The 16301-nt window shown below is 44.3% G+C and overlaps 1 protein-coding gene across 3 annotated transcripts; it reads left to right on the top strand.

Moving 5' to 3' along the window:
- Window positions 1-3163: 3163 nt before the first annotated feature.
- Window positions 3164-13605, top strand: DEPDC1 (DEP domain containing 1; the record flags this gene model as incomplete). 3 transcript variants are annotated; one of them, XM_079536356.1, is made up of 12 exons in its annotated part: window positions 3164-3211; window positions 3437-3702; window positions 4431-4575; window positions 5775-5893; window positions 6313-6443; window positions 6752-6799; window positions 7642-7782; window positions 8245-9108; window positions 9727-9899; window positions 10851-11027; window positions 11298-11483; window positions 13465-13605. In XM_079536356.1, 12 exons carry the CDS (start codon window positions 3164-3166, stop codon window positions 13603-13605), a joined length of 2439 nt encoding a protein of 812 aa, XP_079392482.1. The 3 variants fall into 3 exon arrangements, with proteins under 3 accessions (XP_079392482.1, XP_079392483.1, XP_079392484.1); XM_079536357.1 differs by having other exon boundaries at window positions 6755-6799; XM_079536358.1 differs by lacking the exon at window positions 8245-9108.
- Between the last annotated feature and the right edge of the window lie 2696 nt (window positions 13606-16301).

The raw sequence follows: 16301 nt of genomic DNA on the forward strand, positions 1-16301 counted from the left end.
GAGCACACATCTTTCAAGCATGAAGCATCTTTGTGCTTTTTGTTTCATTTCACTAAGCCTTAGGCAGGTTTGTTTTGCACACTGTAAGCACAGAAACCGTCCCCTTAAACTCAAAATTTGAACAGACGTGCATGAAAACCCAGAACCCAGAGGCAGGATTTATTCTGGCCACTCCCTCCCAGCCTCCTGCGGAGCAGAAGCAGCCCCTCAGGCCTTCCTTTCCTTGCCCCACTCTTCTTCTGAGCCCCCACCTACAGCAGCCCATTCTGACAGATCTTGGAAGGCTGTACTTCTCACCTATCTGTAACCCAAGAATTTAACTTGAGTTAAAAAGAACGTTCATAGATAATATGAGAGGTCTTCATCATTCTCAGTACTGTGCTACCTGTGTGCATACGTCCATTGTTGAGGACTCTTCTGCTCAGCATGTAGCAGAATAGCTGGTACAGCACTGAATGTGCAGGGACTCAGGTAAGGAAGAAAGGACAGAAAGAAATTCAGCACGCTCTGAAAACTCACCCAAAACAGTGATTCAATTTAGTCTGGAGTAACTGAGTATTGTCTTTGTCATTCAGCACACTGGATGAGAGCGTAGAAAAGAGGAATAGAAGTGAATGAAGGCATGGGAAAAACTGTATGGAGAAAAAGGTTCAGTCTAGCTTACTTTGCATGACTTACAATGACAAAGCAAAAGTGACAAAAGTGGAGTAGGCAGCAAATGCTTTGGAGAAATCAGATCTCTGCTGCATGTCTCACAAGACATGAAAAAGACTTCAGTTCAGTTGAGTGGGTTGAAAATGCCCTTTTTTTTCCATACCATGTAGCTCTATTGTGTAACCCCTCACTTTGGGAACAAATCATCTAACAGTCTTGTAAAAGGACCAGACAATGACATATGAGAAGCTGAGACAGTGGGTTTGCTCAGTATGAAGACACTGTGCTACTGTCTGCAGCCATCTCACGGGAGCCAGCTCTTGTCAGAACGCACAATGGAAGGACAAGCAGCATCAGTTCTGACTCTACATGAACACCTTTCCCAGGAGGGTGGACAAACAGAAGCAGGAGCCCAGAATGTTTGTGGGACCTCCATCCCTGGGATATTCAAAACTTGACTGGCCAAGGTCCTCATCAATTCACTGAGCAAAAGTCCAGACTGGGTGACTTTCGGAAGGTGTCATCTCCAAACTACACAATTCTGTGATACTACCTAAAACTGCATGCATATATAAGCATTTATACAAAATGAAACATACACGCACCCAGTGTCTGTTTCCAAACTGAATAAAAGCAAATGCTTTGAGGGAAGGAAGGGAAAACCAAGGGTAATATATTTTCTTCTGGAGCATCTTGTTCTAAGTAACAGTTAAAGATAGGCTTGTTCAAGTAAATACACACACTGTTCACTGACAGTTTAGGCACTGCTATGGGCTTTTCAGGCTCTACTGCTTCTACACATGATAACAAGAGCAATTAAATGGGTGTTAGCCTTTGCAGTTAGAAGGTGCTGTTAGTGGAGGGGCAGAGATGCAAATTAAAACTTGACATTGGATCTATTTACTGCCTTGTCCCCACAATCCACATGTATTACGTATCTGTACTCCTTAGAGACAAATGCTGAAAGCTTTCGTTACCACCAGCAGTCTCCACCATCTATTCCTTCACGCTTTAACATCACCTTCTATTTGAACTCGTGGGCAGGGACGTTAATCCAGCTGCACTAAACATCAGCAGATCAATAATAAGAGTTTCTAATTAGCTTCATTCCTATGTTTAAAACCAGAAAAAGAAAGACTTAGAGCACAGACCTCTTTGTGCAGTAACACACTGTACCAGTGAGCCGGAGGGACAGCCGCGACCTTGACGTTTTAAATGAACTCCACTCATTTCTGTTCTGCTTTCTACCATAACCAGTGGCAGACAACACCAACATCAGTTATGAAGGAGGCTGAGGGGAAAGGGAACAACGCTCTCTTTTCCCATGTCTTTACCTCATGTTTTGCAGAGCTTCACGTGCGGAGTTGCCCCGATGCCCTCCTGCAGCTCGGCTGGGCCGGTATTTGTATGCCTCTCCAATGAGAAAAAAGAGATAAAAACATCTGGAATGTAAGGAAACCTCACTGTAAACTCATAAAACTGGCTTTAGGAATATCTTTAGTGACCCAGAAGTACTGTTTTGTCATTCTAAAAGACTGCTTGCATATCCCAGCAAGCTCCTCGCCTTCAGACCGCGCAGTGACAGAAACACAGCAGAGCTGCCTCTGCGCAGACATTTTTCTCCAAGCAGGGAAACCTACAGGCAACAGCAGGCTTGAAACTGAATTGTAAAGCAGGAAGGACTGCAGTTTTCATCTCCGAGGGAACTACGCACAGCGCAGCCCTGCTCACAGCTCTGAAGGACCCAGCGTCTCCCAGCCATCCCTCTCGCTGTACTTTCCAGAGGTGAATCCCAAGCCTCTTTACTCGATCAACGTTTCACAAAACGCATTGAATGCAAACGTATCAAGCACGGTATGTTTCAAAATGAGCTGAAAGAGGGAATATGGGAGCGATCAGCGTCGGAAGGGCTGCGCTCGCCGCTTCCTGCAGGGTTTACTCATGGAGGTTTCCCCGAGACGCTCAGAGCATTGGTTTGTGCGCTCGAGCAGCTTTACAGCCCGGGTCACTGCAAAAACCGACGCCACTTTCTGCCTGGGCAGCCGCTCATCAGGTGATTTTGTCGGACGAGCAGGCGGTCGGTCGTTGAAGCACGGGAATGGTGACAAGCGCCTCTACAGGCGGCTGCGTGCAATCGCTCGGTCCGCGCGTTGAAAGCTGCGCAGTTGCGGCGCTTGCTGGTTCAGAACTTTGTCTTCCTTCAGCTTCCCGTCACACTCGCTGAGATGCCGCCCTCCGGGGGCGTACGGGAGAGTTCCGATACCACTGGGCTGCCCGAACCGCCGCCTCACGAACCACAAGCGGCGACCCACGCCGCCCGGCTGCGCGCACAGCTCCTCCGCCCCCCGCGCCGCCCTGAGGGGAGGTGCCGCTCCCGCCTCCGCCTCGAGGCGGCGCTGCAGCCCGCCCTCGACGCGCGCCCGCCCCGCTCGCCCAATCAGTGGCCGCGCAGCAAATTCAAACCGTGCGGCGGTTGGGCCGCGTCCGGGCGGGCGCTCCGGGGTCAGCGATGGAGCGCCGCCCGGCAGCGCCGGGACCTTACCGTGCCACCGAGCTGGTGAGGACGGCGGCACCGGGAGGGGGCGGCCGGCTGGGCTCCGGGCCGCCGATGGGCCTCGTGGGCCTCTGTCACGGCTGTGGGGAGGGACGTGCCGCGTTGGCGGCGACGCATTAACCTCATTTTGCTCCTGTGGTTGTTCCTGCCGCTTTGTCTTATTGCCGTTTATTGCTATCGGCTCTCAGCTTTAACCTTCTGTCCCCCGTCGCTTTGTCTCCTGTGCAGTGGAATGAAATCACCAGGTACTTCCGAGCCGGCGTGCCGCTGAGGACGCACAGGCAGCACTTCAGAAAGCATGGCAGCTGCTTCACCGCCTCCGAAGCTGTAGATTGGCTGCACGAAGCGCTGAGGAACAACAGCAACTTCGGGCCTGAAGTGAGCAGGCAGCAGACTGTCCAGCTGCTAAGGAAGTTCCTCAAGAATCACGTAATTGAAGATATTAAAGGAAGGTGGGGGTCAGAAAGCCTCGAAGACAATGGTGCGCTATACAGGTACTGCACTGAGAACCAGCGGAACCGCAGAATGGCCTGGGTTGCAAAGGAGCACAACGCTCATCAGTCCCAACCCCTGCTGTGTGCAGGTCACCAACCAGCAGCCCAGGCTGCCCAGAGCCACATCCAGCCTGGCCTTGAATGCCTGCAGGGATGGGGCATCCACAGCCTCCTTGGGAAAGAATTTTATTCCATGTTCAGAATTATTAACAAAAAAAAACCAAAAACACCCCACTTCAGGATGAAAGTTGCGTCAAAAGCAATTATTAACAGAATTTTCCTCCACTGTCTTGTTGAGTATATACCCTGCTTACTGAAAGCTGTGCTCGTGCTTCTGTCTGTCCAGTTTTTTCCTTGACGTGGGTGCTCCATGGAAGGGCTTCAGAGGGAACCCAAAGCAAATTTATTTTAGTAGCTCCGTGCTGCAGTACTGATGGCCATCACTTCTCTGAGTCTGATCTTAGCGCTGTGTAAGCAGCTCAGCCATCTCCAACTTGACTTTGGAATTAAGAATATGCCAGAGTATACTTTATAAAATGATTATGTTAATCAGTGTTCTAAGGGGAAAAGAAAAATTTAATTTAATTTTAATTCAGCAATTTTAATTCCCTGAATCTTCTCAGAAACGTATCAAATCGTGCTGGTAAGGCATGGCTTCAGGTAAACGACTGCTTATATTTTTTTTAATGTATTCTAAATGCACTTAATATCTTTCCTATTAATTCCAGGTTTCCTTCAACCTCTCCAGTTAAACCTCTACCAGCTTCATGTCACCAAAATGAAAACGTAGGTACCTTCCCTAGAGACAGACTTCTTAAGCTGCCACATTTATCAAGGAGAACTCCGAAAAAACACGAGTTGCTGAGACCTCTGGTAGTAGCACGTTTCTTACCTAACCTCAGCTACCACGTATTTCCTTTGTCTTTTAAAAACAAACCAAAAAACCCTCACAGCTGGTAGCAGTCATCCTGTATAGGGACACGGTTGTGTCTCATTCCCATGTAAGTGCAGTAGTAAGTTGGTAGGTTCTTCTGGTCAGCAGTACAGAGCATTCATATAGGTTTGACAGGAAGATGCAGTTCTGTTTGGTAATGAAGTGATGTGATGAAGCTGTTCTTCTTGTGTGTACAAAAAGGTTGTGTTAAACAATCGATAAATATTCAAGTGAAATTCCTATATGTAAAACATGCAGGAATGTAAGTTATGTGCAGCAGGCACAACTGCAGCACAGCGTTTCTGAAATGCAGGATTGTGTTTCTGGCAGAAGAACTTTAAGTACTCCTTACATGAAGCTGTCTTTTCCTCAATTTAATGGCAACAGGTTTGTTGGCAGCAAAATGTGAGGAGAGTGTTCTTAACGCTGAGTGTTCTTAACGCTGGCACGTAATCTAAGTGCAGAGAAAGATGCCTTGCCCTCCACCCCACAAGTCGCAGTCTTGGAACTGCTTCTGAATGATCTGGCATGAAGTAGAGTTTTAATTGAGTTTATGTTCCAGCACTCGAGCATCTAATCCCATCAATATGGGAAACTTTGCTTTCTTATTGATTCTTCATTTTGGCTTGTTCAGTGCAGAATTATCCCTGCTTATAATATTTCAAAGCATTGGGAATGCTGGAATGTGGAGCTCTAGAAATGAGCAGCACAATATGTTCTCGGTGAAACTTCAGATTTGTTCTTTTCATTTAGGACCAATAAAAGGCACAAATGTGCTAACTATTCTGCTTGCTTTTTTAGAAAACTTTGGATGTGCTTGGCCATTTTTTGTTTTTCAGGTTATTTAGTGCACATACTTTGTGGTCCTAAAGACAGGCTCTTTGCTGACTAATATACTTAAATTTTATGTGTTTCTATCCTTTAAGTTACTGTCTCCTGAAGGGCTTGCACACAAGGTCTTTATGCACAGTGTTGGTTTTGGCTTTCCAAGTGCATATGCTTGCATTTCAGTGCTGACATGATTAAGGTTATTTGCTGAATCATATTTTGGAATTTAATTCTTCACAAAGCGAGGTGTTTATTTCTCCTAGGGGCTTCCTTTCTTTCAGTATAACATGCATAAACCACTCACTTTCAGGAAAATGTGGAGAAAACAAAGCTGGATAAAACAGCAGAAAATGAAGAGGATGCACAGTGCAGGAATGAAGTAAGCCAGGAATGCGTGCAAGAAACTTGGAGAAATATCATTCTAATACAGTAAGTAAGGAATGCAAAAGTGCCTTCCCTTCCTGTGTGTATGCATGCTCTTTGCATGGCCCAGTGAAGGGTTTTACTTACAAACTCTTGAACTTGTAAAGAATAAAGGTGAATATTTAGTATTGTTTATATATGCTTTCCAATGTATTTTCTAACATCTTCTTTTGTACCTAAGAACCTTATTGTTTGAGTTATATTTTAACCCAACAGCTGTTCTTTCTGCTCCCTGTTCATTGTTTTTTGGTGCTTGTCTCAACAACAAGCGTGCCCTCAACCTCTTCTGTAAGAGAGGTTCCACCAAACTGCAAATCAACTTACCAAACAGCTCTTGTTTGAATAGATGCTAAGATCTTGTTTGGTTTGGTTTGTTTTTTTATAACAGGCTTCTTAAACAGCATCTGTTTTCTTTCTCTCTACAGTTTGCAAACCATTTTAGGCCTCCCATCCTTGGAAGCAGTTCTGCAGCCAGCACAGATAGTTCCTGAGCACGTCATATACAATATGACACACACAAGCAAACACGGTGTTGTAATTTTGCAGAACAAATCAGGTAAGATTCTCCTAGCTTTGCTTAAAGTTTCTGGGTTATACAGTTACAGCAAAGGTAGGAATTGACTATGGTAATATATTTCATAGTGAGGCTTTTACATTTCCTTCTCTAAATTAGAATACATTTCAGTTTGCTCGTCTAGAAAATGTTGTAGGTGAGTTACATTACTTTGTAAGTACATATGCATAGTAATGTTTGTAAGTAGACTCACTTTCAAACTAATGTGGTTACGGTATTTAAAGCCTGCGTGTTACTGTTTGCATCAGGTCTTTAGTATTTTGTATAACAAATGCACTTATTTATTTTAGAAGACCTCCCTCACTGGGTGCTGTCAGCTATGAAGTGCCTCGCCTACTGTGAGTAATGGCACAGCTTTCAAGTTCCAGAAACTTATCGTGGGAGTTGAAAGTGAAATATTCCAGCATGTTAAGATCAATTGTGAATTTCATTTTCAAACTCTGTGGGAAGATCAGCATTATTGTAGTTCAGAGATGGAGGGAAACATTCAGTATATGTGACTGTTTGGATGAGGACTGTGTACAGGGATAAGTGAGTTTTCACTCAGCGCAGTGGGGCAGAACAGCCTGTTGAAAGTGAGCAGAACTCGGTGGATACAGAAAGTATTTGATGCTACTTCTGCTTACAGATGATGTAGTGCTGAACTAAACAATTCACGTGCATATTGCTGGCATGATTCAGCCTGGAGAAGAGGAGGCTCAGGGGAGACCTCATTGCTCTCTATAACTTCCTGAAGGGAGGTTGTAGTGAGCTGGGGGTCGGCCTCTTCTCTCGTGTCATTAGTGATAGGAGCAGAGGGAATGGCTTCAAGCTACGGCAGGGGAGATTCAGGCTGGACATGAGGAAGTATTACTTTTCAGAAAGGGTGGTCAGGCACTGCAATGGATGCCCAGGGAGGTGGTGGAGTCACCGAGCCTGGGGGTGTTCAAGGAAAGGCTGGATGTTGTGTTGAGGGATGTGGTTTAGTGGGAGCTATTGGGAATAGGTGAACGGTTGGACTGGATGAGCTTTTAGGTCTTTTCCAACCTTGGTGATTCTATGATTCTATGATTCTTCTCTTGTGACACAGTTATTCCTACAGGAACAAGCTTTCACAATTCTATTTACACTGTGTTTGTTTTGTTTTGTTTTGTTTTGTTTTTTAATAAATACTGAATTTCCTTTCTTCACCTCTCTTCAGGGCCCAGAAATAATGATATGAGCCAGCCAACTTACAGTGGGTTTGAACGGGATGTCTTCAGAACAGTTGCTGATTATTTTCTCAATCTTCCTGAACCATTGCTTACTTTTGAATACTATGAACTTTTTGTTAATATTTTGGGTATGTATGAATTTAGAAATAACAGGGCAAGCTATAAGTTTGTATCTAGTGGGGGGAAGAACATATCTGTAACTCAAAGTGAACCATGAGCCCAGTAGTCTGTATGGCAGCTTGAATCTGGGGCTTGTCTTCAATGCTGTCATTCTGTATTGCATCATTAACAGGAATGCAATTGTATCTCATTCTGTGCAAATCACCATCTGAGAGAACTTTCTAAATGTTCAGTAACCATTTAAAAACACACACTCATCTTTGTCCCTCGCTTTTGCAGTCTGTTGGCATTCTTTATTCTTGCATGTTGGTTGCAATTGACTGCTTGGGGATTGAGCTCATTTTTTCCCTTATTTTACTAACTACTTAGTGTCTTATTTGTTGTCCTCTGTTCAGTTAGCGACTACATTTCTTTCTGAATGTTTGCTTTCATACCACTTGCATCTTAATTTATATTTCATTTTCTGATAGTTATGTGTGGCTTCATCACAATTCCAAATAAATGCAATGGAAAGCATTCAGTCCGAGATGAGACCTGTGACCCACAGCCTTCAAAAATTCTTCACTTGAACTCTTTCAAGTCAACTGAATGTCTTCTTCTAAGCCTACTTCGCAAGGAGCCAAAGGGAAAGAAGGAGGAGTATGGAGCTTCCTGGAAGTCCTCTTCAGAAGAGTCAGCTGTTCAGACACAGCGTGCAAGGAAATTGCAGCAGTGTGAGCTGACAAGTAAACGAGGCAGTGCTGACAGTCTCATAGGAGGAAGTTGTCAGAATCTTTCAGGTTTCAGGAATGAACAAGATCTGTCTCTAACACTGAAGACGAGATGTTACTCTTTGGAAAGAATTGGAAGCGCTGCCTCAAGAGTACATCATAAAGGAGAATCAGATTCACTCGGGGAAGCTAATGTCTTGAGCACAAGAAATAAGGAGCAATGGCTGCCATATGTGGCTAAGACTGAGTCTGTGTTGGAGTTGGGTTGTGACAACGCATGCCAAAAACAAAGTGATGGTTTGAAGAGAGCGTCTGCCTCAATTCTTCAGGATAGAGAGCTATTTAAGGAAAATCTTAAATCCAAGCAAATATGCAGGTCTCAGAGTTTACTTGGGAGCAGGAACTCCAGAAGTTGCACCAGCATCAATGCCCCCGTTGCTGAAATCACAGTAAAGCCGAGGTCTCAATTCTGTGGGCAAAGAAGACCAAATACCTCAGCGGCTGCTTCAGTGGGCATCAGGACTGAGGTTCCTGATGTAACCGTCAGTCAGAGGCTCTGCAGAAGTACCACAGCACTTTCAGAATGCTCTTTTGCTCACTCTTATGTGTTGACTGGCACGCAAAGTAAGATGGCTTTACAAGCATGTTGTATTGGCTTATTGTGTTGACTAACTAATCTCTGCTTCCTTACTATCTTCGACATGGTTACTAGTGGTTTTTTGTATCTGTGTAACATGAGGGTTTGAAAGAGTTATGAAGTTGTAGCGTTTAAAACTATTTTCATAGCTTTGTTACCAAATGGTAGTGTTACCTTTGGCTTCTCAAATTGGATCTGCCAGAACCTTCCTGTCCAGGTAAGCAGTGATGCTTCTGACCTCAACATCATCTGGAGGAGAACTCGCACAGATCTGCCCTTTGGGGACATCTTTTTAGAACCTTTGAAACGTGCTTTCTGGGGATGCTCTCAGAAATAGCATTAGGCTATTACCTCAATTGTACTATGGCACTAATTGCACAAGCAGTTTATAACAATGAAGTGATTTGGGGATCCCCACGCACAAAAAAAGCCCACGTATCATTGATCTGCAGCGTCACAGCTGATTGATTGCTGTGAAGATGAAACACGGATCATGAAACAAACGCAGATCGTCTTCATTAGAGGGGGGGAAATTATTTTACTGAATAACAATCTGAAAAGCTTGTTCAAGTCTTCATGACATCTGCATTACGATCACCTCGTAGGTCTCCTTCAGCCTCACTTAGAAAGGATTGCTGTTGAGGCCCTGCAGATCTGCTGCTTGCTGCTTCCACCACCAAACCGCAGGAAGATGCAGCTCCTGGTGAGGATGATGGCTCGCATCAGTGAGAACGTCGACATGCCGCGGCTGCACGACGCCATGGGCACGCGTTCTTTGGTGAGAGAGGTGTGACTGCTGTGTGTCTGCGTGCTGAAAATGCTGCTGAACGAGTGCTGAGGATACCAGCAGTAATCAGGACTTCAGTGTCACTGGCTTGTAATTAAACAGTGATTAATGGACAGATCTTTGATCTCTAAAGCGTTTACAGAAATCGAACTTGAGGCAAGCGTTTCCTTGTCCCATAATATGTTGCAAATACTGATGTTGGTTTTGCTTCTTCTGGGAGAAGGGAAGGAACTCCTCAAAAAACCAAAGGGTGTGATTGTTCAGTCTGATTTCTCAATCCGCTGTCATCTCAGATTAAAAACTGTTGGCAGCAGTGCTTGTGGATGACCTTTCTTGGGCTAAATATTTGTGTAGCTGAAGTTATGACATAATCCATTCCAGAGAAAAAGGAAGACTTTGCCTAGCGAGCTCATAGGCCAGCTTTTGGGTCTGAAAGTATGCCTTTACTGGGACAATTCAAGTTGTTATTTGGTACAAGCATTACTAACATTAAAGAATGTTATCTGCACATGCTATGTAAGGCTACTGGAGGCAAGGAAATAAGGAAACTGTAAAAATGTTTTTAAAAGTTATTTCAAACTGATCGTTGATAATCACTATTTCTTGAACACCTTTAGAGCCAGCCTAACCTGCCATCCCAGTGGCTCGAGACAGCTAATAGGACAGGTACATTTTTCAATTGGAGGGAAGACTTATTACCATCTTTAAAAGGCATTTCTTAAAAATATGACTGTAGGACTTGTACTCTTCTGTACTGAACAGTGTCTGGGGGGTTTCTTGTTTCTCATCTGAAATTATCAGTTTTCCTCCTCTCTTGACCAGTCAGCATGGGCGAGAGAGACTGCAGTGAAAGCTGTCATTGGCAGATTCATTGTGCCACTGTGTGGAATGGAGGGCAGATCCCTCAGCTGCTCATACTAACGTTCTGCTACGTGCTTGTAGATGATACAGACTTTCTCTCGCTGTGTGTTGTGCTGTGCAGAAGAAGTGGATCTTGACGAGCTGCTTTCTACACGATTAGTTTCATTTCTCATGGACCACCAGCAGGAAATATTTAAAGTACCAACTTACCTGCAGGCTGCAGTGCGAGATCACATAGAACACATGAAGATGGCTCAGGTTGGTGGCATAGCAGAAGTTTAAGTACCTTTGCTGGCTGCAGAGTATTTGTTACTTCTATGGGGTGGATGAGAACTGCTGATAAAGCTCCAGTATAATAAAAGCAAACTTGTATTAAGCTGTTGGTGCAATCATAGACATCAGCTACTTTATAATCCCTTGCAACTTGTGGCTGTAAGTCTATGTGCTTGGATGTTAAATATGGTAGCTTCTTACCAAAGCGGGACATTGTTTGACTTTAGAAGCCCCTTTCTTTGGTTTTTATTTCAGTGCAAACATCCAGGGGAAGAAATCTGTGCCATATTACCAACCTATTCGTACTGTGAACAAATAACCCCTCAGGAGTTTGAAGAACAAAAGGTTTCTACTTCTCAAGCTGCTGTGGCAGAGCTGTTGGAGAACATCATCAAAGACAAGAACTTATCTGTGAAAGAGAAAAAGAAAAAGTTAAAGCAGGTGAGGAACTTAGTGGATATTTCAGCAATCCTGAAAACGCTTCGTGTGAGAAGAGCTCAGTCATGAGACACTGCTATCAGAGCATGAGCAGACTATTGAGAAAATGCCTGTTCTACAGGGAGCACTAAGTGCTGTTTAGTGGTTTTTTGGGCTGTATGGGACGACTCTTTTAAGAGCAATGTCTAAAATAGCATTTGAATCTGTCTAGCAACAGTGATGTTCAGCGATTCAAAACAGCACAAAACTTTGATGCTCTTTATTAAATAAGATGTTACTGACTACACAGATGGTCATCAAAATGGTGTAAATGGACATAAAGTTAAGAGGAGACAAATGGTGGCTTTTTTCTTCCCTTGAAAGGTAAAACTCAATCTATTCACAACTCTGAAGCATTCTTTTCTGTGGCATTAGCTTTGTTTTGTAACGTGTATGTTGCTCAAGATTATCTGGCATTTCTGTGGCCTACCAGCATGTTGCCTAATACTAAAGCTGCAGTGCAGCAGTTCTGGCAGGATTTAACACTGGAGTTTTTTTCTTGTTGAGAAAACCTTTGGCAAGTGTTTCTGACCAACTGAACAGTACTGTAGTATTGTACTTGTCCTAGAATCTCTTTAGCAAATCTCGTGACTCAAGTTTGAAAAAGCAGCTTTCCAAAGCAAGCATGTTTGTTCTGATGCCCTTTCCACCACCAGCCTCTGCAGCAGTGACTCCCACATGTGTTCTGGGAGCTTCATTTTCCCAGGACTGAACTTGAGAAGCCTGGCCTGTTGTTCAAGTTCATGGGAACTTCCTGCATGTAAAGAAGAGTAGTTAATTACAGCTGACTTAAACCTCAACTTCTGAGTAAGCAAGCAGTAAGAAGTGATGCACGGCAGCACATAGAGCACATGAAGCAGGAAGGAAGGAAATAAACTACAACAGTCTAATATAAAACTTGAAGTATACGCTTACATTTCTGTGAGCTCCCACCAAAATCCAGAAGCAGCTTGTACTGTATGGGCCATGTATTAGCAGGGTTTGTCAAACTGTAGGATAGCTGTATTGAGGTCATGCTGGCTGTGCTGGGACAGTGAGCAATGTGATCAATCTCATCTCTCTGCAATGATTATACAGTTTTGATGCTTTGAATTAGGAGAAGCTAAATGCATGCTGCTTCCAAGGGGGTTACAGCCAGCTTACATCAACATCAAAATTACAAATGATGTGATAATTTTCAGTAGGCTGTGAATTCTACTTAAGAGTCCTAATCAACCTTCAAAAAGAAAGCAAAGGATACAACCAGAATATCTCTAAAGCCAGAGATTTCTGTCCATCCCTGTCTCTGCAGGAACTGAAAATAACTCCTCTGGTGAAGTAGTTATCTCTCTGAGAGAATGCCTGCAGAAATCTTCTGCATCCTACCTTCTTTTTGGTGAAACATGTTCATCATCGTGGTTTTTTTGTTTGAAAGATACTTGTCCAAGCATAAGCCAAGTACATACCCATGCTGACAGCATGTCTTCAAATGGTGACTGCTGAGTCTTATAGGGTAAAAACTGGTCACAGTGTTCGGGATGAAATGGCTGGGGACAGAGCTGTGTTCACTTTTATTCAGTTGTTCAACATCATTGCAAGCAGCTGCCATTTCAAGTGGAGATGAGGGCAGGCGGTCGCAGGTTGGAGATGGAGTGGTGTGGGTCTGTTGGAAGGGCTGTGCTGGTTACCACAGCTGAGAACCACGAGAATCAAATGACTTCTCTCACTTCAACAGCAGATGAAGGTCTGACAGAACTTCTCATTCACTGTTTATCAGTCGAGCTCAGGAGCGCAAAGGGCTGCAGCTTTGGTCAGGTGTCACAGCAGAGGTGTGACACAGCCTGATGCCTTGCCCTTCCTGCTGATGTATCTGTATGCAGTCATTCCTGCTTGTGTCCTGCATCGCTGCCTTGCATGTGTTTTTGTTGCCTTTCTTTGATTTAATGCTTTCTTGTGTACCTTCTAGTTCCAGAAGGAATATCCTCTGATATACCAGAACAGATTTCCAACCACAGAAAATGAAGCAGTGCTGTTTGAGAACAAACCTACCATCAAACAACCCATGCTCAGCCTAAGGAAACCCAAATTTCGCAGCCTGAGATATTAATGTCTGCTGCACATTGCCTGGGGGTGTGCCTGACCAAGGGGTGCTTGCAATGGAAGGGAGTCTGCAGTGGCTGTGCATGCAGAAGGAAGGAATGTTTACATGAACACTATGCTGAGAAGTGCCAAATAACTTGGGTTTGGTTTTTTTTTTGTTGTTGGTTTTTTTTTTTTTTTTGGAAGTTACTTATATTTATTGTTTTCCTAGAAGTTATTTAACTGTTTACAAATTAATCAATCTATTGTGCCAAGCAAAATAAGCGTGGAAATGAAGCTACTAATTACCAAAAATTTGTATATGGTTTTTATATGGGAAACTAATGATGTGCATATTGTAATGTCTGTAATGTTTATTCAGGAGCTGGTGCCATGAGTTATAGCTTGTGTGCACTCCTAATTGTTTGCTTGGTGTGAATAAGTGCCTGCCTTGTTTTGTTTAAAGACAAACATTTTGAGAAAGCAAAGTTCAGTTTGGAACTAAATTAAAACTTGTTTTTGTTATTTCTAAGGGGGCCAGAAATTCACCAGAAAGGGATTATCTGGCTCCTTGAAATTCTTGTTTCCTCTCATCCAAAACAGTTCTTAAAATATTTATTTATATTAAAGCATTCTGTGTATTTCTGCTGTTTCCCTGAATGCGTATTTTGGGTGTAATGAGACACTTCTCAAACAGCACTGGGTGACAGCAGAGGGGACAGTGAACAGAATCCTGATGCACTGAGCTTCCCTGTTTTGTTCCCAGAAGTAAGAAGTGGATCTGTGTCAGTGCTTCTGTGAGAGAGCAGCTGAAAGTGTTTCCATAATAAGGTTCCAACTCGGCATTTGTATTTATGCATATATATGTATATATACACACACATACTTTAGTGTTATTCATAAGGCTCTCAGCTCAAGATTGTCACTTCTACATTGTACATCATTCCTATGTGATTTCGTCCTTTGGGTGTTCCTGGCTTAGAGTGTTCACCCTTAATTTCAGCCAATATTGGTCCTACCTCACTGTCCTGCGGTACCCCGGTGCTTACGCAGCTGCTGGACAAACCATTTGTAATGCCTGTGGACAGCTGCTAAGCATCCCCCACCTGCAGAAACTTGCTTCTGCTCCTTGGACTGTTAGGTGTTTCATAAATGCATTAGTTAGTTAGTTGTGTTCTAATTAAGCAACTTACTAGGCTCACATTTCTCAGGACTTGCCTTTCAGCAGCTTACCCTCGTTGCTCGGTCCTTGATCCACATTATTTAACGTCATTTAATTATTTAATGTTCCCTTCTGAGCTTTTAACAAACTTAAGAAAAACTTAAATAATAAACAGAAGCTGACCAGCAGTGGGAAGTTTCCACAGATGGAAATAGCTAAGAATGGCTTACACTAAAAATCAACCATTTTGTCTGCAGTGAGCTTTTAACCACTTTCCTTTTGCATTTCTGTAATTCTGTTTGGGGGGGCAGCTCATCAGGCACGAAATGGCAGGCTGTAACCTGTCAATGAGGTGTAAAAGGATTATCTGTTGCTTGGAGCATAGCTTTGCTCTAAGAGCAGTGATAGGAGGAAGGATTCATGGTTGCCTTCCATTCACTGGGGAAGAGAAAATGTTTTGGTGTGGCTGTACCGGCACACACACTGCCAATGAGGGCTCGGTGCTGCACAGCTGAGCAAAGGTTTGGCTCTGCTTTGCTCCCCTTTGCTCTGAGAGGGCAGGCTGGTGTGAGCAAAGGGCTCAGGGCTGCTTCTCAGGTTCCACTCCACACTTACCAAAGTCCACGTGTTCCTGTATCCACACTGTGGCTTTTTAATTTGCTTTCATGTGAGAATTAAACTCCTATAAGCGTGTTTAGTCTGCTTTTTTTAAAGCCCTCGACTGGGTTTGAGTGTCGTGGTGCGTTTGGAGTAGATCTATTTGAAAAACATGTTAAGCTGTCACTTCCAACAAGGGTTAGATCTCATGGATAGCTTGGGTTGGGTATTTGGAGATGCTTTTTCTTCAAAGAGTGCTCAGCACTGCATGACTGCCTGGGGTGGAAGTCAGCATCCTGGGGGCGTCCCAGAGCTGTGGGAGCTGGAGCCACTGGGGGTGGCTGGGGAGCTTGGAGAGCTTTTCCAACCTCAGTGATTCTGTGGTTGTAGGAGAGAGGAGCCAGCAGTGCCTGGTGATGCTGGCAGTGACACCTCTCCCCTGCCATCACTGGTGTCACCTGGTTTCTCAGCACGGCGCAGGATGGGGACTCGGTGACTGCAGCGCAGAGCTGAGATGAAGTGCAGCTCCAGTTCCTCTTTTTTGTTGTTTTTTTTTTTTTTCTTTGTAATCTCTTCTGCTCGGGAAGAATTTAGGGCTCTGAAAAAACCCTCAAAGCTGCTTTTTGTGTGAACAGCAAGACAAAGCCCCGCAAGGCATCGGGAGGATTTTGGCCTGAAAGCCACCTCTGTTCCAGCACTGAGCCCGTTGGCTGCACGCAGCTCCCAGCACTCCTTCCTGCACACCCATAAAAACCCCCATGTGGCTCCAGGAGCCTCAAATCCTGCAGCGAGACAATGTACAGCCAGTGAGTGCTGCCGGGGCTCCTTACGTGGGCTGGGGGGGTTGTTGCTCCTTGGGGCGGCGAGGTTGGGATCGCGTGGGGTTTTGGGGCACCGAGGTGCTGGTCCGTGTTGGAGGCAAGGACCAAGTGCCATGCAAACTATGTGCTTTGCTAGAGGTAAGA

This window comes from Tetrao urogallus (genome assembly GCF_951394365.1).
Source record: "Tetrao urogallus genome assembly, chromosome: 5".
NCBI lineage: Eukaryota > Metazoa > Chordata > Aves > Galliformes > Phasianidae > Tetrao > Tetrao urogallus.